We start from the raw sequence: 25,863 nt of genomic DNA, 5'->3' as shown, positions 1-25,863 counted from the left end.
GGGGCTTGTTGCATGTGCCTGCCCCCTGGGCTCTTTACTGCCAGAGCTCCGCTCCTGTGCGCTCCTGCAGGAAATGACCCCTGGCCATTGTTCACATTAGTGTTTGTCATGATTTATTTTGTCATGATTTAATTTTATGGATACTTTGGACATATAGAGAGGATGAACGAAAGGAGACGAAACAAGTATACAAGACGAGTGTGGATGGGAGAGTTGGAAGGGGTTGACCACAGCGAACATACCTCAATCAGATTGAGGACATTTTTAGCAAAGGCCAGTTTAGGAGTACCCTAATTAAGTTAATAACAATGTACCTACCAATATAGTTTAAGTTTAAAAAAATTTGGCTCTCAAAATAAATTTCAATCGTTGTACCATTGATATTTGGCTCTCTTGACTAATGAGTTTGTCCACCACTGCACTAGGCCATTCAGGTTTGACGTAGATCACATCCCTGATGAATATACAGTGGAGGTGAAGAATAGGTTTAACGGACTAAATTTGATAGTGCCTGAAGAACTATGGACAGAGGTTCATGACACTGTACAGGAGGCAGCAATCAGCACCATCCCAAAGAAAAAGAAATGCAAGAAAGCAAAGTGACTGTCTGATGAGGCTTTACAAATAGCAGAGGAAAGAAGGAAAGTGGGGCTTTTGTCCATTTGGGCTTCTGATTGGCCTTTGGAGATCTGATTTGGTGTGCAGGTTTTTTAAAGTTGTTTCAGCAGTAGCTGCTACCACAGCACAAAGATCTTACGTTTAGTCATGTAGTGAGGCTGTGTGTATGCAAGAAAATATGTTTAGACAGCATGTTCATTTTAAAAGACATCCTGTTAAAAGGTGCTTTTGCCTAAAATGTTTAGAAGTTATTATTAGAGTTATGCACGACCCCACTCCCTGAGATTTTGTGGTTGGCTCCACCACCTGCAGCAGCCATTTTGTGGTTGCCCTACACAACCCTGTGCCAGGATTCCAAAGGTACCCATAGGCTCAAAAAGATTGGGGACCTCTGTGTTAGACACTCTGACATTCATAGTAGCCTTCTGCTTCCATGTTTGTATCCCCCCCCCTTTCTTTCTCTATCCCCATTCACTCTAGGCTAATGATCTTAAAGATGCAGGACCAAAGGAAAATCATTGCTGGTGATGATATAATGTTTCTACTAGCCTAGGGGTGGATGTCTAAAATGAGTACTAAGAAAACAGGCATATATATGATTACCTGCTGATTTTGCTTCTCTTTATGGTTTAAATGCTAGACTTTATCTGTGATTTTGTTTGGTTCTGTTTTTGTCTGTGGCTATGTTTATATTGGTGGTTGGCTTATGTATTTTGTGCTTTTAATATTCATTGTTGTACATTGCTTTGGTATTACCCCCTCCCACTACTCTACCTTGCGATATTAGCCCTTCAGGGATTTAAAGTAAATTAACATACTACCATTCTTTAGATTTTTCAGATATACTGTTCAAGTGAATGGTTTGGGATAAAAAACCACAAGCTTGAATTCCTGCACATGGCTCTATGTTAAATGGTAGTGTAGACACAGATATTCTACCTTCATTTTGAAGACAATACCACAGTTTAATCTGAGACTATTCAAACTTGATGGGTGAGAACAACACAGTAGGTCTCCTAAGATGTTGGGCAAGTTAATCAGTCTTCCCTTTTAAACTTCACCAGTTTTGAGTCACTTGGCTTCTGTTTTAGTGCATTATAGCTGCACACAATTGCGGAAACTAATAATAGCTTCAGTTTACCATTTCCCTGGGGGTTTTTAAATCTTTAAAGAGTTGATCTTGGAGGCTAATCAGTTCCTTCCGATTTTGCTTGGTGCTGTACAGAAATACATTCCTTGAATAAAGGCTTATCGTGTGTAAATTGAGATTCTAACATGGATTTAGGGCTCTATAAATTTCATTGTTTTCACCAATTGGTAAATTGTTCCTTCTCTAGAGACGTTCATGGGAAGCTTTCCAGACTTTCTGACTATCTCTTGCAGAAGTATTAACTTGGCAGTGCCCTCTGTTTTATGATCTGTTTTCAGTCACTCTGATGGGCTGCTTGCCAAGAAGTGTACTTTGTCAACTGTGAAGAAACAGTAACTAAAGAACATAGTGGTAGCTAATGTTCATGTATTAACGTGAAATACAAAAATGAGCTTTGCTTCATTTTTGGTTTCTTTTAAGAAAAATATATATTCATCATGATTTGTTGCTACTTTATTCTAATATATTCAGTTTTGGAATAGACTGTGGATACCTGTGTACAAAAAGGTATACTAAATTTAACCAGTGACCTAAATTTCAGTGGCAGTGAGATGGGTTAGAAATGTCCTGCTTAAATTGTGGTTACTACACTAAAGTCTTTGGAAATATAATATAATACAGATAGATACTATATCTATCTGTATCTATCTGTATAAATCTATATCTATAGACAGAGAGATATCTATCTATATCTATGGCAACCTGACACACTTTGCTATTTTAACTAGTGCTTCAGCCTTCAAACTGTTGCATCAGTGAGCTTCTATGGCATTTATAATGATAGGCCTACCCTGCAACATTCACAGATGGAAACAGGGGGTGGTCCTGCATGTTTGTAACATTTCCTGTCTCAAATCAAAGGTCTCAAACTGCCTGAGGATTTATCTGTCCCTTATACATTGCTGAAGGTTCCTCTATGCCTGCTGTACGGAGCGTACATTTACTCTGCAATATCCTGTTCTATACCTTGATCTGGATAGCCCAGGCTAGCCCGATCTTGTCAGATCTCGGAAGCTAAGCAGGGTTGGCCCTGGTTAGTATTTGGATGGGAGACCACCAGGGAAATCCAGGGTTGCAGTACAAGGGCAGGCAATGCCAAACCACCTCTGATTGTCTTTGGATGGCAGGTTTTCCTCCTACTAAAAATATTAAGCTATATGCCTGCTTTGTAAAAACTTCTAGTGGCTTCCAATTAGAATGAACCAAATTTCACAGGACCTTTTTTACTCTCCCTTGTACTGTAGTTTGTAGTTTGTATTGTTCTGATAGAGATTGTTGTTGTTTTTCATTATAGAATGTTCTGTACTTAGATAATTAAATGTACACAAGTATGAGTTGAATTTAACAACTGTATTTGTATATGTGTATATATACTGGTACCCATGTTCACCAGGGCTTGAGCAAACTGAAGCCCTCCCCTGTGGCTGAAAATGTAACTTTTTCTTCCCTCCCATGCAGGCAGTGGCAGACCAGTTATCTTCCCAGAGTGGATTTGCGCCTACTTGCCAGCCTTGATAAGTTCAAGGAGATTGTGGATGTGCAGGAGGAGAACAGCCACAGCTAGGGCTAGTAGGGTGAAAGCCTGTAGTGATTTCAGCTTCATTCACCAGTGCTGCTCCTGTCAAGGTTAGTAAGACTTCCTAGGGCTTCACCTCAGACTGCACTCCTCCCACCAGGTGTGTAGCCACGGTGGGGCACTCAGGGGCATGTGCCCCATCACTCGTGGTCCAGGCCCCTCAACTCCCACTGCCCCAGCTGTGCCCTTACCTGCCGGCCTGGCAGTGGGCATGGTGGCAGAGGCTGCATGGCTGGAGCACAGTTGGAGTGCTTGTTAGCCACCTCTCCAAGTATTAATCACACCAGCCCACCAGCTCTACCTCTCCCAGGCCAAGTGAGTGGGCAGATGAGGCAGGCAGGCCTCACTGCAGTCATGTGACCCAGTCATGTGCTGGTGTCATGTGACTGGGTCACATGACTACAGTGAGGCCTGCCTCGTCCATTGCTTGTCCAGCTCTGTGGGGGTGGCAGTTGCTGCCTGGGGGATTTCTCCTGGTCCTGGTAATGGGGATGGGGCTTGGGAAGGAGGCATTTGTGGAAAAGGGCCGCCACCTCTTGTCTTTTGGGCCATTCAGAATTTGCCTTCAAAACTCCTTTTGGGACGCTTCATTCCTTAAGCAGACAGGCAAGACTGCAAAAAATAAATCCATCTCTGTTGAATGCCCAACCCTTATCCTCACCTCTTTCCCCCCCCCCCTTCAAGTTTCTTGCACAGTATTGTTTGTTGTGTCATTTTCTGTAAGCTTTGTATAAGTAAGTCCCATATAGTATGAGAGATGTTTCTCCTATTAGTTGCTTTTTAAAAAAAAACTTGCTGGCTGAGCATTTTGTTTGGAAGGATGAGCAAGTGATGAGCAAGTGCCCCACAGAATTTCCCAGTGCCCCACCAACCAAAATTTTCTGGCTATGTCCCTGCCTCCCGCCCAATGCCAGTCACAGCAGAGTGCCATGCGAAAGATGGAGAACCCAACTTCATAGTATGATAAATCCCACTCCAGTTTCCTTATTGAATTTGGCTAGTGCTATTTATTGGCAGAACACTGCTTAGCGTTCCTAGACTTCTGCTAACAGTACTTTGGACTCATTCTGTATTGTTTAATAGTCTGTTTAGTCTACCTATGGATATGGCTGGGATTCTTTACATAAATGCTGCTGTTTAACCTTTCCAGCAACAGTTACTGTCTAGATAGGCAGTTATTGGGATGGACAAGAAGCAAATCTGGCATGCTAAGTGTTGTCCTTTTTTTAAGGCATCCTCCAGTTTCCCCAAAAGACGAAAAGGAGACAGTGGCTTACTGGGGGCAGGTACCAGAAAACAGGACCTCTTCCTGGCAAATAAGGATAACACCAAGGAGCTGATATGTGAAACAGGTTTGTGAAGAGAGCTAGCAGGTAGAGTTTTGGGCTAGGATTTGAGAGACATGGATTCAAATCTCCACATTGACATAAAGCTCAGTGGATGACTTTGGGCCACTCATATGCTCAGCCTAATTACCCGGTGTACTGCTTTGAGCTTCTTGGGAGAGGCAGAGATAAAAATGTGCTAGCTGCATAGAAACAGCACATTAAGCAGTTTTAATAGGAGATAAGTCCACATCATGAAACATTCTCATGGAAATGGTGATTAAAAACTACAAACTGGAAGAAGAACTTCATGTAGGAGTTCAGACACCAAATATTCTGCATATGCTGTGTCTGCCTAACCAGACATAGGGAGACAAAGTATGTGACAATGCAGAAACCATCGACGAGAGATCCTTAATTTGTTGTCCACAGATCCACAATGGAAACTTTTAACATTATCGGCCTCATTGGGTTATCAGTATCAGTCTTTCTCCTGCATCTGAAAATAATGTAGAGATTCTTAGCTGCTTTCATTTTTTTCTTCCCATGAGGACTGTACTCAGGCACAGAAAATAGCACAGGCAGCATTAATTTTCTTGAGCTGAATAATGCTGTGAACTAATTGAAAGACAGGTCACATACATGTTTATGCTAAAGCTGCATATTTATCAGTCAAACCTGCAGGCATTTTTTCATTTTTAAGACTTAAGTAGGGGCAAAGCTCCACTCTAGGAAGGAGCAGGCAGTAGCCTGCATTTACTACCCCTGCTTCTTAGTAGCAGTCTGATATGCAGCAGTTAAGCAGTCAGAACATTTCCTGGAATAGAGGTAAATGAGAAAGCATTACCTGTGTGTGTTGGGTTGCTGTTTAAAGACCACAGGTGCTGGAGTGATAAAAGGCAACAATGCTAGGAGGCGGTCGTGGCTTAGTGGTAAAGCGTCTGCTTGGCATGCAGAAGGTCCCAAGTTTAGTCCTCAGTACTCTGGTTAAAAGGACCAGGTAAAAATGAAAGACCTCTGCCTGAGATCCTGCAGAGCCACTGTCAGAGTAGATAGTTCTGACCTTGATAGACTTATAGGCAGATTGAAGCTGCCATATACCAAGTATTGAGGTGCTGTTGGGAATCTTGGTCTCAGTATTTATTATAATAAAGAAAAATAGGATTAGGCTTCAAGTGGAAACCTGGCATGTGGACTATAGTGCATGTAGTGAATGAGAGTGAAATCATGCCAAGATGACGTGTCAGGTGTAATCTAGAGGGTTTCCTGTGAAGGTGGTTCAGGTTTGAATTCCAAGATAGATCTAGTGACAAATACCAACAGTTCAGTCCTGTTCAGTGTACAAGGAAGTGAGAGAGAAATCTGGGTGAGCTCAAGGAAGTGCTCAAGCAGGAGAACATAAAGCAAGTAGTCGAAGTAAAAGGCTACAAATGTATTGTAACTGTAAACTTTAAATGTACTTTTTGCTCTGGCAAAAGCTGAATGATATCTCAGATGCTTGTGTTACGCAATGGTAAGAAAGGTTGTTCCTCCAGTCTTAAGTAGGGCTAGTTTCTGCCTGGAAAAGGTTTACCACTTGCTCAGTTCTGTTGTTCACTAACTAGTAAAAGCGATCTGGGAAGTCAGTGCAAACACGAGCGATGTTGTGGCTTGGGTTTTTTTTGTGTGGAATATTAATGAAGTAATAACTTAAAATGCAGAACCTAAGCATGTGCAAGAGAGCGTGGCTGGTTCAGCTGCTGAAGAAATATTTAGCCTTAGACCAAGCATATGAGGGTGGCAGCCAACTAGCATGAGTTGTGTACTTTCATTTTGTTTTTATATTTGACACATGTAGTTGAGCATCTGTAGTTCTTTTGACATTAGAAATCAGTCTTGCTGCTTCAGCTTCCTATGTGCCAAATAATTCCAGAGGAATTAGCTGTATTAGTCTGCTTTGGTAGATGTAAATTGGAGTCTTGTAGCATCTTAAAGATTAGCAAAATTTCCCTGACCTGGATAGGCCAGGTAATCCCAAACTTATCAGATCTTGGAAGCTAAGCTGGGCTGACCCTGCCAAGTATTTGGATGGGAGACTTCTAGAGAAAACCAGGGCTGGGAGGCCAGAGGCAGGCTATCAAGCCACTTTTCTGAATGTCCGCTGTGCCCCAGTAGGAGTCGCTAGAGGTCACCATGACTTCCAGGCATGGGCACACACACACAAATGCAAAAATACCACCAAAAAAAAGACTAGCAAAATTCTATTTCAGCACAAGATTTTGTAACTTTGATCTTACTTTTTCATCTTGCGTGGTGATACCTCTGAAGAAGTGAGGTCTAACTCAAGAGGTGTCAAACTCATTTGTTATGAGGGCCAGATCGGACATGAATGTCACTTTGTGTGCCATAAATTATAATGCCAAGTACTGGAGATACAAATTTTATAAAGGACAGCAGCTGGTAAGCTCCAAGTTGGTGTGTCCTCACTGCAAAGCCCCAAGGGCTCTGGGGGGAGGCAGAGGAAAACCCGCATGGGTGGACTGGAGAACCAGTAGTACAGCACTGGGCAGATGTCTCCCCTTCTCCAGCCTGCTCCCATCGCCAGTGCTGTGAGCCTGGGCCCCAAGGTAAAAATGCAAATGGTTGGGTGTTGCAAGCCCCCCCTGCCCCCGAGCCACCATGGAAGGGGACTGGGAAGACAAGTTGAACTGACCTCCTGATCTGCAGAAGCAGGAGTGCAGCAGCCCAGGTCCAAGGCCACATGCACATTGGGACCCAGGCCAAGTATTTATTTATTTATTTGTTGGGACTTTTACCCTGCCCTCCCACCTAAGCGACTCAGGGCGGCTTACAGTAGTTAAAAACCAGTATACAATTAATACAAATATCAGGTCTAAAACAATACAATATCAAAATACAGCTTATTAAAATTAGAATGTGGCGGCCATCTGTTATAAAGTGCTAGTGCTTATGTGGAACGGTCAGTGTGGCCAGAACTGTTAAAACGCTTGCCAGAACAGCTCGGCCTTTACCGCTCTGCAGAATTGTTGAAGATCCCGCAGAGCTCGAATTTAGTTTGGGAGCTGATTCCATAGTGCCGGTGCAGCTAGGGAAAACGCCCTAGTTCTTGTTGATGTTAGCTTAGAGTCCCTAGGGCCAGGGGGGACCAAGCAATTTTGTGTCTCGGATCTCAGTGCCCTTGGGAGAACATACGGGAAAAGGCGGTCCCTCAGGTGGACAGGCCGCAGACCATTCAGGGCTTTAAAGGTCAAAACCAGCACCTTGAAGCGTATCCGGAACGCTGTTGGCAGCCAGTGCAGCAATCTCAGTACAGGTTGGATGTGTTCCCTCATGGAGAGACCCATCAACAACCTGGCCGTGGCATTCTGCACCAGCTGCAGCTTCTGGAGTTGCCCCCAAGGGCAGCCCCATGTAGAGAGCATTGCAGTAATCCAGCCTTGAGGTGACCACAGTGTAACGATATGAGCTTATGTTTGTATTTCTGTATAGTGGTGATGCTGCTTATGTGTGTCTCTAGCATGAATACCTATGCAATATGTATTCAGGGATTGCTGTATGTTGTGTGTTGCTTTGTTCTGCATCTCATGCTTGCCTAGAAATAGGCTGGCCTGGGCCTGCCGTTGCACATACGGACCATGTGCGTCCCTGGAATGTATCCCATGACTCTGTGGGATGGAGAAGACACCGCGCCATTGCACCCACTTGGAGAGCTATGGAAAATCCCCAGCGAACCCCGGCATTCTTGGAATGGAAAGAGCAAGTGACCCTACTCCCTTAATCTGGTTTGGAGATCTAAAGACAATAGCGTTTATGGCTTTGGAGCAGGAACCAGATCTGCAAATCAAGAGGGTGTCCATGGGAACGGAAGATTCACACCTTGCCAAAAGGCACCTTTGATGTAGGAGTAGGATCTGCATATTGCCACCACCCCTCAGGAGAGCGTCATCCCCTCGTCACCCCCTCTTCATCCAGTAGTGATAGTTTAGAGGACGGGTTTGATAGTTTATGGCTGGATAGCACATGCCCCAAAAAGAGTTTATTTAAGGAGAAACTCTCCTTTGTCTCTCTGGTTAACCCACCCTCCCCATAGCAGTGCACTAAGGTGCTACAAGTGACTCTACTACCTAAGTTCTCCGGAGTCGCGACCCAGAGAGCTCACACGTGGTTTGGCTGGTCCTACCTGTGTGCCTTGGAGTTCACAAGCTGCTGCATTTCGGCTGCCCAGCGTTCCAAGGAGGAGAGTTCTTCCTCAGCTGGACCTCAGATGAGTATAGCCGTGATCCAAGGATGTTTTTTTTAAGGGGCAGACCGTCGCTTCCTTGAGAGCCCCTGGGAATAGGCCCTCAGAGAGGGACCTGTTAACAATATCCCAAAGGGGTTGTTCCAGTCCTCCACAAGCTCATCTAACGAGACACCAGGGGGCAATGAATCCCAGAGAGCCATCTGAAGCAGCCCAGGTCCAAGGCCACATGCACATTGGGACCCAGGCCAAGTAAAGTGCAATAATCCAGAGACGCCCATGTGGCAGCGACAGCCTCTAGCCAAGGCCACCGGGTGACCCATGGTGAGGCGATGCTGGGGGTTCAAGCCAGAGATAATCAGCAAGCTATGTCACTTCCATATGGCAGCAGTTGCCACAGGCCAAAGGCTGCTGGATCATGTGACAGAGGCCCCAGGCCACCAAGCAACCAGTATAACCAGAGATCGCCAGCCGCCTACAGATGGAGGCCACTGTGTGGTCCATGGGGTGGGAGGCCTGGGCACCAAGTCATGTACTTGGTGGCAGGACTAGGTCCCTGATGTGTGGAAGAAGCTGCCGAAAAACGCCCCCCATGAGCCAAAGCACAGCCACCGCCTGCACCCCCACATGCAAATACCCATCCCTGTGGCCATCTGCAGGCAGAGTGGAGAGGTGGCTCCCAACTTACCAGTGAGGCTGCCACTGAAGCAAATGGGTTCTGCTTGACTGCTGCAGGTGAGGTTGTTCCACTGTGCTGAAGCTGCAATTGGCGTGGGTCCACCCACTCCTCTTCAGCAGACTCCTGTTCCCTCCCTTGCACCAGTTGCTCGTGGGCTGGATAAGAGCCCTGGACGGACTGGTTCTGGCTCCCTGCACCTTATGTTTGACACCCCTGGCTAACTCATGAAAGCTTATTCTGAAATTTTAAAAAATGTTAGTCTTTAAAGAGCCACAAAATTCCTGTGTACTGTCTGGTAAATCTGTTGGGGGAAGGGGAGAAGAAAAGGACATCAGGCAGATAATATCTTAGACAGAATGGAGGAGGAGAGTGTTTTCAATGCTATGGCTTTCAAATTAGATCTTGTTCTGATTGCAGAGATGTTGGTGTGGGCACAGTCTGCTGAGAATGAGCTGTACTGGTGCATTTTAGCAACTGTCATCTCAATGCTGCTAGCTGACAGAAGCAGAAAGCTTTCTTTCCCCACTCTTTTTATAGTCAATTAAAAAAACTTCTTTCATGTTGTGCCCTTGGAGCCAACCACCAAAGTGTCTTGCAGCACAATGTCCCTTTGTGTTTGTGCTCCTCTGTGCTTCCTTCACTATGTTTTGATTACTTACTACTGTTAACAGCTGCTTTCCTGCTTGCTGTGTTAGCTTTGCTTAGGATGATGGCTAGTCTTGCTTTCATCCACTGAATTGGGTGCGGCTTTTAAATGAGTACTAATTCCACAGGAAGCAAATCCCCCTGCCATCTTTGGAATGTAAGGGTGTTACAAGAAAAACACAGTTGTATGAATATGGAATTTCCACTCATCTGGATAAAATGATCTCTTAGTTTAGTATGGAACATGGTACCCTGATTTGAAACATCTTAGAAGTATGTTTCACTGATTATAATGGAAGATTGTAGGGTATGAATTCAGTGGGGCATCCTTATAAAAGTATGGTTGCAGAAAATGCTAGGACTGGGTATAAACAAAAGTACAAAGTACGTGGATCTAATAGTCATGAATGTACTAACAAGAATTGTGCTTAAAATCTTGAGCTCCAACAACTCAGTCACCACATCACACAACTTGTCATTTAATGCAGATACAATTCAACAGGTATACAGATTTGTAAGAGCAAAACGTTTTGAACACTATCCACATTCAGTCACCATCGATAATTAGGAACCTTTGACAAATTTTATCAAGATCTAATTGTTGTAAAATGCAAGTCCTTTAAACAGTGTTGAGCTTTTTCCAGTTTCATTAATCGTGGACCTTATAAACTTGTTACAATTCAGCTGGTGTGGAACTCCATCCAGGTCCAAAAGGAGGTAAAACTCCAACGTGAAGAGCTGCTTTGGGTCCCATTCAGGGAGAAAAATGAAATGTAAATTAAAATAAGTTTCAGTTCATAGAGAACTGAGGATGCAGAATAGTGAAAGCAATTCAAGTGGTGTTTCAAATTGCTCATGAGCAATTTGTTTAGATGGATTAAAATATTTTTTATCTTGTTCTTGAAGGGAGCCTAAGGAGTGAAACAGTTTAAAACATACTATCAGTGTATATCTGTATCAGAAGAAATAACATCAAAATCCAGATCCAGCTGTCTTCCTCCATAAGAATGGTCTTAAAACAACGTTGTACTCTTTTCTGAAGTCTGGCAACAAAGATGAATTCCTGACTGCTTAAACGAAGACTCTTCCATCAGGTTTGAACTATGATTTAAAAAGTCCATGGATGGACTGAAACCATTCTACTCACCTTTGCAGATGGTATGGCAATAAGATGCTGTGAGGAGCATAGCAGAGAAAATATTCCTGAAAATTAAATTACTACCTTGGAAGCCATAAGAAGAACTTATAGGTTAAGGTGTATCTTGTATCTTGCTTGTTCTAGTAATTTCTGGGTGTTTATGGATGGGGTTTTTGTTGCTTGCTGTTGCTGTGTCTTGTGGCTTCTTTGTTGAGTGTCAAGTTGTCTTCAGTTGAATAGACCAAAATGATGGGTGGACTCTCTGAGCTTAAAGCAGTTCCTCTTGTGTTAAATGTGAAATTTAGTGGCACATGCTGTTTTTTGTTCAAGCCTCCTGGGGATTCTATTCAGGCATCTTGTCATTATCATCCTAACATTGACACCAAATGCTAGTGGAATGTTTGATTTCTGTTGTGTTGCAGAGTCAGGATTAAATTTGTGCACATGGATACAACACTTGTTTGCCTCAAAGTGGTCTGGTTAAGAAGCTAGCAGGTAGCAGCAACCTTTAATATTGTTTTGAGCTGGGCCAAAGTTTCAAATCACTGTGCTTTAAAGAATAATGTGTCAGTGTTAAAGTGCTATTGAACTGTAAAGAAAGAAAGAAAATGCATAGATCCTTTAAAAAAAAGGCATCGTTGCTTTGAGGGGTTTTAGAGATGAAAGACTAATTGGAGGTTGAGTAATGGGACCGTGTGTGCATCTTAGTTTGTTTCAGTACAGCCTTTGCATTCCTAGTTTCATCTCGGCTTTCCTAAATCTTCTCCAGATGCTCTTCCAAAAGGTCTTGTATTCATTTATATGTAGGTATTTAAAAAAAAAAAGATTCAGCTCATTACTCTAACAATTATTGTGAATAGTTTTTGCTCTGTGTGTGCCATTTCCTATGGTGCAAGTGTGTGAGAAAAAGCCAAGGAAAACATTGCATGTGAATGGGGTCTCAGTGTCCTTTTTGAGGCACTAAAGGGAAGCTCTTTTTGATTTTTTTTAAAAATATACCATGTTGTTTTCCTTATTTTTTTTAAAAAAACATAAATCCACTGTAAATGGAAAACTAAGGTGATGGTTTGAGCCAGAGGCTAGGGAGACACCTTTCTCTTTTCTGAAGAAGGTTAGTGCATAGAACTATATCAGTAAAGAGAAAAGTAAGTATTCATTATTCATTGCTCTTCCAGTCACACACAGGCCCTCTTGGAAATACTTTGTGCCTGCACGTGTAGCTTTTTTGCCAACCTCTTGCTTCCTTAAATTGTCTCAGGCAATAATTAGATTCTAGTCCAGTAAAACCTTAGAGAACAACAGGAGTTTCAGGGCATAACCTTCCAAGAGTCAAACCTCTCTTCATCAGAGCTTTGACTTTTGAAAACTTATACGCTGAAGATCTTGTTGCTCTCTGAGGTGCTACTGCACTCCAGTCTAACTGTTCTACTGCAGACCAACACGGCTACCCTCTGAAACTATCAACCAAATAATGTGATATTTTCTCCAGCACTGTTGTGCAGCATGTAGTGCATTTTTTCCTCATAGACCCCCTAATGCAGTCTTCAAAACTTACAAGTCCTTTTATGGATCAAAAACTGGCTAATTAATAGAAAACTGAGTATAAATGGGCACTTTTCTCAGTGGAGGGTGGTAAGCAGTGAGGTACCGCAAGGATCAGTACTTGGTCCACTGCTTTTTAACTTGTTCATTAATGATTTGGAGTTGGGAGTAAGCAGTGAAGTGGCTAAATTTGCGGATGATAACACATGGAATTCACTGCCACAGGAAGTGGTGACGGCTACAAGCATGGACGGCTTCAAAAGGGAATTAGATAAGCATATGGAGCAGAGGTCCATCAGTGGCTATTAGCCACAAGGTATAGATAGGGGCTCTGGGGCAAGTGATGCTCTGTCTTCTTGGTGCTTGGGGGGGGGTCAACAGTGGGAGGGCTTCTAATGTCCTGGCCCCACTGGTGGACCTCCTGATGGCACTGGTATTTCTGGCCACTGTGTGACACAGAGCGTTGGACTGGATGGGCCTTTAGCCTGATCCAACATTGGCGTCTCTTATGTTCTTATGTTATGTTACATTTTATTCAAGTGTACATGGACAAGAAATGCTGAAACAGTTGCAGAGGAAAGATGAGGAAGAAGGTGCTGCCTTAAGGGAAATGGTTTGGCACCCAAGAATCTTTTTCATTCGATACCTCAATTTTTGTTTCTCTCTTGTTCTGTGAATTTCCTTATGGAGCCTGTGGCGGAACAGGCCTGCGTCAGCTGGCCGACCCCACTCTGCCCACCCCTCCTTTGCCAGACCTGGCACCTGAAGGGGCAGTTTTTCACCACTGCCTCCGGGTATTGCTGCCACCACTGTCCCTGACTTGGGCTCTGGTTAGGCGGGACAGCCTCCTAACCTCCCTCTGATGGTCGCTAGGAACCCACCTCGGGGCTTCCTGGCAATCTTTGGTGCTCCCCTGGAGAGTTGGCAACTGGCCATTTTGCCATTGTTCTCAGGGAGCCCCCAACCCACTCCTAGCATGTCCAAGCAGCTGGGGGAACTATGCGGTACAGAGGGACTTCTCAATGTCAACGGTAAAAGGATTTATTTTGAAACCACTCAACTATATACAGGCATTTTAACAGTGAACTGAAGAATCAAAATAAAGGTGAATAATAAATCGCTCCATCTCTCCCTTCTCTACACATACCCTGTCTAGATGGTCTGCAGGGCAGGCACATGACCTGCTTTCAATGGAGGAAGTTAGATTAGCACAACTCCCAACATGGCCTCTGCCTCCTGCAGACTCCAGCCGACAGCCTGACTGGCTCCAGACTTCAGGCAGACCGACCTCAATTCTCATAGACTGCTTCCCGCCCAAAAGCTCCACTATATCAAACAGCCCTTCCCGCCCAGGAAGTGGCTCTCCCTCCTGCAGCATTCTGGGGCAGATCTCCTCACAGCCTTGATGGGTTTCCTGTCCTCTCTAGGGAGCTGCTCTCTGACTGCTGGTTGGAACAAGGAGGGGGGGATGAGGAGGAGACTAGGCCAAGGCCTACCTCAGGTTTGATGGTCTCCTCCTATCCAGCCCCCACCAACTTAAACATCCACAAAATGGCATTAGAGCCTGTACTCTAGTTTCACACAAATAACTTTCTACTGTTGTAGTGTTGTGTGAGGGTGAAGTAGAAGCTTTTGCTTCTAGAACGTCAGTGTCAAGGCATGCAAGTTTTCCCCTTTGCATCTTATTTTACTGACTATAAAAAGAGTCTACCAATTACTACATATACGTTACTCTCCTTTTTTCTGTAGGAGCATCTTTGTCCTAATTTGCTCCAGATACCCATACCCCGTTCTTTTAAGATTTATATTCTTAAAGGAACAAATTTGGGCATTAGGTATGCTTGTTATTAGGCAAGGCATTATGACGTGGTAACAGAGATACTATGACTTGTAAAGTCTATAGTGTAATTCAGTAAAAGTCATGAGTTTTATTTATATAATGAATCTCTTTATGGAGGAGTTTAATTTAAAACAAGTAAATTCAATCTCCTCCCCCCCACCTCCCTCCAACTTCCTTGCTGGTTGAAAGATGTATCTTAGGAGCAGGAAGTGATAGAAAAGCCAGTTTAATAGTGCTGTTGAAAACAACCAGACTGACTTTGAAGATTGAAATCGTGTCACACTATGTTGGTCAGTGCCTGGAATGGCATTGGCTGAATTCTTATGAAATGGATAGCTTGTCAGCTGAGGTATTTGTTGAAGGAGTTGGAAAATAGAGTGTGATGCAAAGCAAAAGGTCTGGTGCTCTGTGGTAAACTGAGTTTCTGTAGGGAATGTTATGGGTAGAGAGGTTTTCTCTTTCCTAATCTGACAATATTGTGATGTGTTTGGTATTGGCTCTTGTCTTTCAGAAATTCCATTTCTATACCTTAGTGTCTGAGCTAGGCGGTTTCTAGGAAACAGTTTAGTTATCAGGTGCAAGAGATGGCATATTGTGATACAGACACCCACAGTGCTATCAAGTCATTTTATATGGCCAGCTTAACAGCAACTGTTTGTTTGGATATTCTCCATTTAAACTCTTTGAAAGCATCAGCACTAATGCAAATGTTCTTAGGAGACTGAAATTATGCAAGACTCTTTAAAACAACAGACAACGGATAGTGGGATCTATTGCTGGAAGCTGATATTTTGCAGGTTCAGACTAGAAAGAAAGTACAATTCTTTGACTAGGAGACTAAAAGGGTGAGTGAAGTGTACACTATTGGCACATAAGTGTTTTTTCTTAAAATGCAGGTACTGCCTGAGCTATCTAATGTCATTGCCATTAAGTCTGACAGGCATTTGTATTTTTCAGTGAGAAGACAGAATTTGCAAGTCAGAGGAGGAATAAGCAGCCTTTAAGTTGCATGGATTAGTGTATGGCATACTAAAGTAGGTTTGAGGGTACATAATTTTCAGACTTGAGCATTCTTGTTTCTTGAGCAAAGCACAAAGTGACAAATAGTCAAAAACATATATCAAATATGTACATGAAAATGAAACTGCATAAAAGTGTATGTTGCACTATATTCCTTGGTGTATGTTCTCTGTATGTGTTTGACTGTACAACTGCTATGTGCTTTGATTCAGATGGTCATTTGTGTTGATCTGAAGTAGCAGAACAAAATTTGAGTCCAGTGGCACCTTTAAGACTAAGTTTTATTCAAGGTATAAACTTCCGTGTGCAAGCACGCTTCTTCAGAAGTGTATCTGAAGAAGTGTGCTTGCACCCGAAAGCTTATACCTTGAATAAAACTTAGTCTTAAAGGTGCCACTGGACTCAAACTTCGTTATGTTATGTGCTTTGCATAAGGAATGCAAAAGGCTTAAGTGGGCAGGATAAGTCTTGAAAAAGTAACGACAGTACCAGGAACGCACACTGTATCTTAATTCTGCTGTTCCTTATGGCTGGATGTTTAACATCAGTTTATGGTGGTTAGAAAATATTCAAAACAAATTATTTTGGCAGCAAAAGGGGAAATTGGTTATGACATGTTGAGTAAAAATAGACACATGACTCTGAATTACGCCTGGAGACTTCCAGCATTTTTAAAGTGGCGTGATCTCGGCTGATCCTGGGGAAGTTGTCACTTGGCAAGTCATGAGTCAGACTGTCTGCTTCTTTCCCAGCCTATTGTATGCTAGTTTGATTTCTTTGTCTTACATCAAGTACAATGTATGCTTTCGTGATCCTCTTGGTAATATTGTTGCAGTATTTATGCATTCCATGCTGGCTTGCTTCCTTAATACTTCTGAACGAAACAAGGTGTGGAGGGTGGTTGGCCTAGTAATCAGGGTGTATGTTCTAAAGACCTGACAATTCCTGTGCTCTCCCAGAACCAACCTCCCTGTCTGTATTAATATACAGGTTTTAATTTTAAGCATGTTGCTTGCATGCACACACACACCTCTGTTTGGAAGCAAACAGATAACAATATTTAATTTATTTATGCCCCACTTTTCTCCCCCATGGGGATCCAAAGTGACGTACAACATTCTGTGTCAGTGTAATCTATTGTATGCTTCTCTGTACTCACATAACCACCAGCCTCCAACTGATGATTCCATGGTCTTTCTGTGCATCTATGGACTCAACTGGCAAGGACGACATTCCAAAAAAAGTTTAAGTTACATGGCACACTCTTTAGATGTGAGGACCTTTTCACGATTATCATTTTTCTATGCAGTAGATACAACTCCCGCCCCCTGCCCCACGGATTCAGGTATCTTTTCTTAAGGAAGAGTTGCTTTTTAGTGGCATTGTGCTTTTTAAAAGGATATTACAATGATATCTTTAATTTGGGGAATATGGTTGTCCTGCCCAACTCCAAGCTGATACGGATGCTGTAATAGCTAAGACTATAATTGTTACTTCTTACTAATGCCTGTGAGCTACTGATGACTGCCAGAAAAACAGTTCTCCATGGCCACTCTATGATATGGATTTTTAAGTGTTACACTTCAGAACACTTAACAGCAAGAGAGTAATATACTGGTGAAGGTATCCCTGTTTCCATGCAAAGCTCCATGGATCCTTGTGTGGCTGCTTTTTAATTAAGTTCTTTAAAGGTTGTACAGTCCTTCCTGCACAGCTTGCCATATTTATCTTTGATCTTCAAAGCCTCCAACAGGTATGTAGCTGTGGCCTGGAGCAAGCTACAGCTAGCCACTTCTATTCCATTACTGGTAGTGGGGAGGATAATATAGTACAGTGCTAGCCCTAGTATCCACATTGGCATTGAAGTATCAATGAAAGGCAAATATTTGGGCTTGGATCCTAACCTTCCTTTCCACTCACACTAGGTTCCTTCTCTCACAGAAGAGCGGGAAGGTGATCATTCTCACTGCAGCCCTCCTGCCTTCAGCTTCTGTGGTTTTCCTTGGGGCCCATGGGCATAATGTTGGGGATCATACAAGAATGCAGCATGGGGGAAGGGGGGGGAAGATGCCATTTACACAGCACAGTTCTGCTTGCATTGCATAGGATCCAAGCCATTGGGTAAACATTTCCATGGAGAAATGCTTAGGGCTATGTCTGTCAGCAGTTGCCATGATTGTGGTGGCTGAAAAAGTGTTGCTGTGTTCATAAGGGTGATTGCTGGCTCTATTTGTAACTGACTGAATGTAAATTTTTTATTAATTTTAACAATTTCAATATAATAAAATTGCATTGACGTCTGATGAACATTCATAAAAATAACCAACCATAACCATAACACACCCAAGCATACAAGCAATCAAGTTTTATGTTAGGAAAAGTTGAATGCAATGTACTGTTCTACATATATTCAATAGGTAAAAAATAATTCAATAGGTAAAAAACCTAGTATAGCATATCACACATAAGGTATGGGGTTGTAAGGCAGCACACCCATTCATGCCATATAGTCTAATACTGGAGACAGTAATAATCAAGTAATAATCAAGTTCCAATTGTAATAATCTCTGTGATAAGCGTTCCGTAATTCATAACTGACTGATTCATATATTTGCCCAAGCAAGCCATTCTCTGTGATGGTCAGGGGTCATTTGTATGCACATAACGAGTACTTTGTGAACCTAAAAAATGATCTGCCAGCATGCAGACATATTGTGGAAAGTGCTCACCCTGTGGTACGCCTCTGTGGCTATGTTGTGAAACTAGAGTGGGAGCATTTCTCCTGGCTTGGAGCTCACTTTGCATTTATGCAGAGTGAAGTTTGAAAATAATGATCGTGGCTTACACTTCAGAGGTTCCAATAGTCAAGTGACAGAAAGTGGATGCACTTTCCAAGCTTTCCCCATCCTCAGAACATTCTTAAACCTCTTTTGGTTTCCTTTCCAGACCTTTCCAGAAAGAATGCAGTCTGTTGTATAGTGGGTTTGATGCACTGAATGATCAGGAAACAGCATGATTGTCAGCACATGTTTACTAGTACACAACATAACAACCAATACCGGCCAGGCGACCAACTATATACAGTCCCCGTGGACCACCCACAGGTCCTATTGGAGAGTTTAAACTTCCCTTCAAGGTTCCTATTGGTGACCACTTGAGGTTTCAGGATCCTAGTCCCTATTGTCTCTGAGAGCCAAGCTCTGGTATAAGTCACTGGCACCTAGTGGCAGTCAGTGGACATAACACCCCTCCCCCCATAGTTCAAACCCAGCCTATGTAACATAGTCCTTAAAATAAGTTGGGGTTCGGCGTTCTCACATGGAACACCTCGGGGGCGGAACTGGGACGTCAGGAGGCCTGTCCTGCCCCTCACCCGGAGTACTAGGTGAAGGAGGCAGTGTAACTTCTTCTGGTGCCGCGGCGGAAGCCGGTGCTCTGTCTTCTGGTGCGGCCGCAGCGATGGGGCTGGCTCCAGCAACGTCCCGTCGGGAGTTCCTTGTTCCGGGATGTCTAGTAGCTCCACCTTGGTGTTTCCCGAGGCCAGAACCTCCGCTGGAGCTGGGAGCATGCGCCTTCGCAGCTGGTTGACATGCTCTCATGGGACCTGTCTGCAATCTGTCGAGACCTCGTAGGACACGGGGCTAGTGGGGCAGATGACTCGGCCATCCATCCATTTGAGGCCTTTACAATAGTTCCAGATGTACACAGGGTCCTCTAGGAAGAATCCCCATGGAGCCTCCCTCTGCTCGGACAGATTGCGTGACTCTGGGGCCCTGTCCGGGTGCAGTCTGTCCAAGAGGATTGCAGGCCACTGGCCCATGAGGAGTTCCGCGGAGCAGTGGCCGGTGACCGGGTTTGGGGTGGTGCATTGTGCCAGGAGGAAGTATGCCAGATGGAATTCCCAGTCCTCTTTCGTCAGCCGGCTGAGGGCTTCCTTGGCGGTGCGCACAATCCACTCCGCCTGGCTGTTGGTGGTGGGGTGAAACGGGGCGGACCTTACGTGCCAAATCAGATTGCTGCAGAGGAACTCCTGGAATTCCTCCAAGTTGAATGCCGCCCCGTTGTCTGAGACGATGGTGTCCGGCAACCTGTGGGTGGTGAAGATCTTGTGGAACGCCCCGATGGTGGCTTTGGAGGAGGTGGTGGAGACCGGGCTTATCGCCAACCATTTCGAATAAGAGTCCACTGTTACTAAAAACAGCAGCCCGTGGAACGGTCTGGCGCAATCCACGTGGAGCCTTGACCATGGCATCCGGGTGGATTCCCAGGCTTGGGTGGGTGCGCTCGGTGGATTGGACCTGACAGCTTGACATGTCTGGCAGCGCTTTACCCAAGCCTCTACCTCTGCATCTATCCCTAGCCACCACACGTAGCTCCGGGCCAGGGCCTTCATCTGGATGATACAAGGATGGGCCTCATGTAGAGCTTGCAGTACTCTGTGACGTAGTGCGCTGGGGATAAGTACCCTGTCTCCCCACAATAAACAGCCCTTGTACGCGGACAACTCGTCTCTGCGAACTGCAAAGGCTGTGAACTCGGGTCCTTCTACCGCTGCAGGCCACCCCCTCACCACCCAGCCCAGAACCCGGGAAAGGACGGGGTCCCTGGCCAAGAGGCGGGCAGTGTCCGCCGCCTGGAGGGGGGAACCGGGAGGGTCCTCAACCTGCAGAATGTGGTGGGCTGGAGCCTGGGTCATCCTCCACAGATGGCAGGGGCAGGCGGTTCAGGGCGTCAGCGTGGCCCATAGCCTTGCCCAGGTGATGCTGCAGGGAGTAAGAGTAGCTGGACAGGAAAATGGACCCGTGCAGGACCTGCGGGGAAAGGACCTGTGGCGTCTGATGATCAGAGGCAAAAAGACCGAGGAGGGGGCGATGGTCCGTGGCTATGGTGAAGGGCCGGCCAAACACAAAGTCATGAAATTTCTTTACTCCAGCCACAATCACCAGGCCCTCCCGGTCTATCTGGGCATAGTTCTGCTCTGCCACCGACAGCGTTCGGGAGTAGTAGGCGACGGGCACCTCCCAGCCATCCGGGAGACGGTGGGCCAGCACTGCGCCAATGCCATGGGGGGGATGCGTCGCAGGCCAGAACCACAGGCAGAGACTCATCAAAATGCGCCAGAACTTTATTTGAAATCAACAGAGTTTTGATTCCTTTGAATGTGGCGGCCTGGTGGGGACCCACCAGGGAGCTTGCTTGTCCAGGAGGTGATGTACGGGCTCCGCTACCACCACCTTGTGGGGGAGAAAGGCGTGGTAAAAGTTCAATAGGCCCAGGAACGCCTGGAGCTTCGCCTTGGATTTGGGTGGGGGTGCTTCAACGATGGATCCGGTTCTGGTATGGCGTGGCGATGGGCTGTTCCTCGGGACACTCCCGAGCCGCCCGATCCCTTTTTCACTCTGGTATAAGTCGCTGGCGCCTAGTGGCGGTCAGCGGACATAACACAGTCCAAGCATGTTTGCAAGCTGTCTGGATGGAAGAATGCACATTCTTGAAGGTTCTCTCCACATCACCACCTTGTTTCAAACCCCCCCCCCAATTTCACCTAGGGCTTTTCCAGGTTTTCTTAGTCATTGACCATTTATTAATTTGATCTACAAGTTTCTCTGAATTCGCAAGTTTCATTTAAATAAGAATTTTGAGGGATCAGTGGACTGTGACAATATAGCGTTATAGCGTTCTTGCACTAGAGTTCAGTAGCAATTACTCTTTTGTTTTAAAGCCTGAAAAATTCCTTGTGTGGTTTGGCAGGGAAAATGGTGGCTGGAAAGTGTGCAGAAAACTTCTGTGTGGCAGCTCAGTTTCCAGTGCAAATGGCTCTGCATTCATGATGGCATTGTTACAAAGGCAGAAAACCATTGTCATGGTGATTCAGCCCCAGTTGTTTTTGCTCCTTCACCTTCCTTAGTGGTGAATAGCTGTATGCTGTCATTGGAATAAACTTGCTCTGAGTGCAGAGCTTGGGATTTCCCTGACACAGATTGTACCAAGCCCTGTGTACATAATAGTTTAACTGAGCTTGTAATAGGAAAACTTCATAGCATAATCTGGTTCTGTTGTTATTGTCAACACCTATTAACATTTCCTTCTCTTTTCTTGAAGGCTAGAAGGAACAGCCTGATAGAGGCCCATTTCCAGACAGACGTGGATGATGCCAGAGCTATGACAGGGGCTGCAGTCTTGGCACTGAAGGGTGGTGATCAGTTATGGAACAGCCAAAGGAGGAAATACCTGAGGTCAGGGAAGAGGAGGAGGAAGAGGAAGAGGTATTGACAGCAGTAAGTGGAGCCACAGACCCAAATGGTGGACCAGATAATTCAGCACCTTCTATCAGCTACACAGGTAGGTAGGAAAGAGAGAGGGAAGCTGCCTAGCATGACCAAATGGCAATTAAAGACAGTTTTCTGTATTTCCATAATTAATTTTCACTAACAGTGTTCACTGTTCAAGGTGCTCAGCAATTCTCAGGTGCACTTGCATACCTTTTGTTGTATATGAGAATTCAAGGGAAAGTAGGGGATGCCTCTTCTGAGTCAATACAATAGTTACAAATATGATGTTGGGAAAATGTACAGTTCTTTTGGAGGGAAATTGTTCCAAAGTTAGTATTGGATGCATGTGCTCAGGTATAGCCTTACGTCTGCAAATCAGTATAATTATTTCACATGTCCATTGCTTTCAAAACCAAAATGAAATATGTGACAAAGCATGGAATATTTTTTCTTACAACTTGTGGGCCGTTTTTGTTATGAATGAGACAATGGGCTGATACTTTCCTTAAAATTTGGAAGGTAGCATAGACGATGAATTTAGGGGTAAAATTACCTCTAGACTAGTATAGATTTTCCATGTTGACTCTCCTTTGCTCTTTTTCCTGTTCAGTCAGCATAATTCATTTGCTTGTGACTATTGCTCATTGTAATGCAAACTTTATGCCTGCATTACAGCAAACCTAAAACCAATTGTGAAATTTTATAATGTAAAATGAACAAAAGATAAAATCATCAAGTGACTAGATGACCCGTTAGACAGATTCCTTAACACCTAATCACATTTGATGCAATTTCCTTTTAAGATGCATATTTGTCCCTATCCGCAAGAAGGAAGTTTCACAGCCCCCATCTAGGAATCCTGGCAAAATCGTTGTCTAGGAGAGTCATATGGTGGTCAGTGCAGTGGATAATGGACAAGGATGTCTACAAATACAATTGTTTACTAGGAGCTTTACATACATTCCCTACAGATTAGCAGATGACATATGCAGAAAATGCAGAGCCCCCTTCAAAGGAGAATCAGGCAGTTCAGATCGGTATGTTCTAGTATCATCTGATTTTTAGAACACAGTGCCATGAATCTCACATTGACATAGTCATGACCTTTCAGAACAGCTAAATTCTGTAATCCCAAGTTATTTGCAGCAGTAAACATGTAGGCTTTCACCTCTGCCAGGGTTAATCCATGTGCAACTACTAGTGTAGTAATTTTGTAATGTAATGTAAATATTGTTGGACATTTCCACCAAATAAAGGTATTCATGTAACATTTATATCAATGTTCTCAAAACAATTGGATTGCAGTTTCCTATAAAAGGCTTGAGCAGCTAACATCAAATTGGTTGAAACCAGCCATGTCATCCACTTACAGAGCTAAGGAACTAAGGTTATCACTGTGGCTCTCACCTGTCGTCTTGGATGTCTATGCATGTTGCTCTTTACATCTCAGACCAGGGCTTTAGATGTCTTTTTTCCTTCTTACCCCGATGTTGTTTAACATCTACATGCGCCCCCTCACCCAGATTGCCAGGAGTTATGGGCTGGGTTGTCATCAATATGCAGATGACACCCAGCTCTGTCTGATGTTGGGTGGCCAGTCGGGCCCAGAAGATCTGAACCAGGCGTTATAGGCTGTGGCTGGGTGGCTCATGCTGAGCCGGCTGAAACTAAACCCAGCGAAGACGGAGGTCCTGTGCCTGAGTCGATGCGGATCAGGGGTAGGGTTCCCACTAGGGATGTGCATTCGGTTCGTCCGAACTGAATGCACTCCCGAAAGACCGAGAAGACCTGGCCAGAGGGGCCCACGTGACAGTCACCTCATGGCTAGACTACTGCAACGCTCTCTACATGGGGCTGCCTTTGTTGGAGATCTGGAAGCTGCAGCTAGTGCAGAACGTGGCGGCCAGGCTGCTGATGGGTCTCCCCAAGTGGGAGCACATCCAGTCTGGGCTGAAAGCACTGCACTGGCTGCCAATAGCGTACTGAATCCGCTTCAAAGTGCTGGTTCTTACCTTTAAAGCCCTACATGGCCAGGGTCCAACCTACCTGAGGGACCGCCTTTCCCCACATATGCCCCCAAGAGCACTTCGGTCGGGGACACAACACCGCCTGGTGATTCCAGGCCCCCGGGAGGCAAAGCTTGCTTCAACCAGGGCCAGATCCTTCTCAGTGGCGGCCCCCACCTGGTGGAACGAGCTCCCGGAGGAGGTCAGGGCCCTGCGGGACCTTATGCAGTTCCGCAGGGCCTGTAAGACGGAGCTCTTCCGTCAGGTTTTTATATAGGGGCCGCCACCTCTGCCACCTCTATTACTACCATCACTGGAACAACGGGGTTGGTAGTGGTCCCCGGAAGAACTGCCATAATTCTGCATGGCACTGATGCTGCTGGACTGGATTGGACCATCGACAGGACAATTTCACCCTAATGAAATGATCGATACCATCTTCAGAGACCATCTTGTTGTATGGAGCACTTTATTTGTTTTTGTTGTGACTTAATAGCTTTTAATGTTTTATACTGTTTTTATGTATGGGCTTGTGCCCCCATGTAAGCCGCCCTGAGCCCATTCGCGGGGAGGGCAGGGTAAATAAAAATGCAATAAATAAATAAATATTTTAAATAGTCTATCAGTGATACAAGTTGCAGACTCTAACTGGTAGTTTCTATAAACCCAGTAAGTGCAAGCTGTTTGGTTATACAAAAGGAAGAGGAGGTTCTGTCCTGACCTGGGTAGCCCAGGCAAGCACAGTCTCATCAGATCTCAGAAGCTAAGCAGGGCCAACCCTGGCAAGTACTTGGAAGGGCGACTTCCAAGGAATACCAAGCCAAGATGTAGAGGCAGGCAATCAAGTTATCTCTCTGAAACGTTGTCACTATGACTTCCAGGCTTGTAAACACATCACACACACACAGAACACTCACAAAAAAGAAAGATAGAGGAGGTTCTAATCTAGAATTTCTATGTGCCTATCTGCATCCTTTTGCAACATAGAAATGTAATGAAATACCATTTTGTTTCCCTGCAGATCTTTCTCAGAGTTCTTCTCCTTCTCTGTCAGACCAACTCCAGATGGGCTGTGATGAGGCAACATCAGGAAGTCTAAATGTGGAGTGCAGGGTCTGTGGTGACAAAGCATCAGGGTTTCACTATGGAGTGCATGCATGTGAGGGTTGTAAGGTATGGGCAGCATACAACATATACGTTGTGTAAAGGCTGAAGGTTAGATGTCGCAGGTCATAGGGCTTCAATGAGTAAATCGTAGGAAAAAAGCAGAATCCTTTTGTCCTGGGGTCAAACTACACCCAATGCTGTTACATTCATGACTGATTTCCTAGCTTTTTGTTCTCCTCATTGCTGTTTATGGAGAGGAGGCAGTCATGGCGTATAGATTGGGGGGTTTTTTCCCCTCACGGAACAAATAGCAGCTGAAGGAAAGGGGGAAATTTAGTTTGGGCAAGTAGTATGTGCTGGGGAGGGGGGGTTGTCTCAGTCCTTGTGCTACTTACCTAGCCAAATTAGCAGTTCCCACCCCCTCTCCCTGCAGCTGCCTTCAGTAAAAATTGGCTAGGTGATCAATCACAGGTCTCCTGGTGTAACATGTAGTCTTGCTATTAAGCAAGGCCAGGGACTCAGTGTCATCCCTGGCAGCACTGGGACTCTCCCAATTTGTATCAGCTCCAACACATCAAGCAGGCCACACACTGGGTCTTATTTTTGCAGTGGGGAGATGGCAGTGAAGACCACCAATAAGGAATTCTACGCAGCCTCCATTGCATCCGCTAGCTCTCACCCAACCCAATTGTTTAGGATAATCAG

At 44.8% G+C, this 25,863-nt stretch overlaps 1 protein-coding gene across 4 annotated transcripts in view; it reads left to right on the top strand.

The window, feature by feature from the left end:
• The window catches only part of PPARD (peroxisome proliferator-activated receptor delta), a 64,228-nt gene that overhangs the window by 20,946 nt on the left and 17,419 nt on the right, over positions 1–25,863 (top strand). Inside the window, exons 1-4 of one of the 4 annotated variants that reach the window (XM_015412711.1) lie at positions 3,246–3,394; positions 4,587–4,696; positions 21,876–22,115; positions 25,073–25,224. In XM_015412711.1, the coding sequence (XP_015268197.1) occupies positions 21,980–22,115; positions 25,073–25,224 (288 nt within the window). In that variant the 5' untranslated portion in view covers positions 3,246–3,394; positions 4,587–4,696; positions 21,876–21,979. Of the gene's footprint in view, positions 1–3,245; positions 3,395–4,575; positions 4,697–11,201; positions 11,328–21,875; positions 22,116–25,072; positions 25,225–25,863 lie in introns of those variants that run through there. The other 3 variants (XM_015412709.1, XM_015412712.1, XM_015412710.1) reach the window with 3 other exon arrangements.

This window comes from Gekko japonicus, unplaced genomic scaffold (assembly GCF_001447785.1).
Source record: "Gekko japonicus isolate JY-2015 unplaced genomic scaffold, Gekko_japonicus_V1.1 scaffold647, whole genome shotgun sequence".
NCBI classification, from domain to species: Eukaryota; Metazoa; Chordata; class Lepidosauria; order Squamata; family Gekkonidae; genus Gekko; species Gekko japonicus.
Note: the sequence above shows the minus strand (reverse complement) of the source record. Positions and strands in the feature narration are given on the sequence as shown.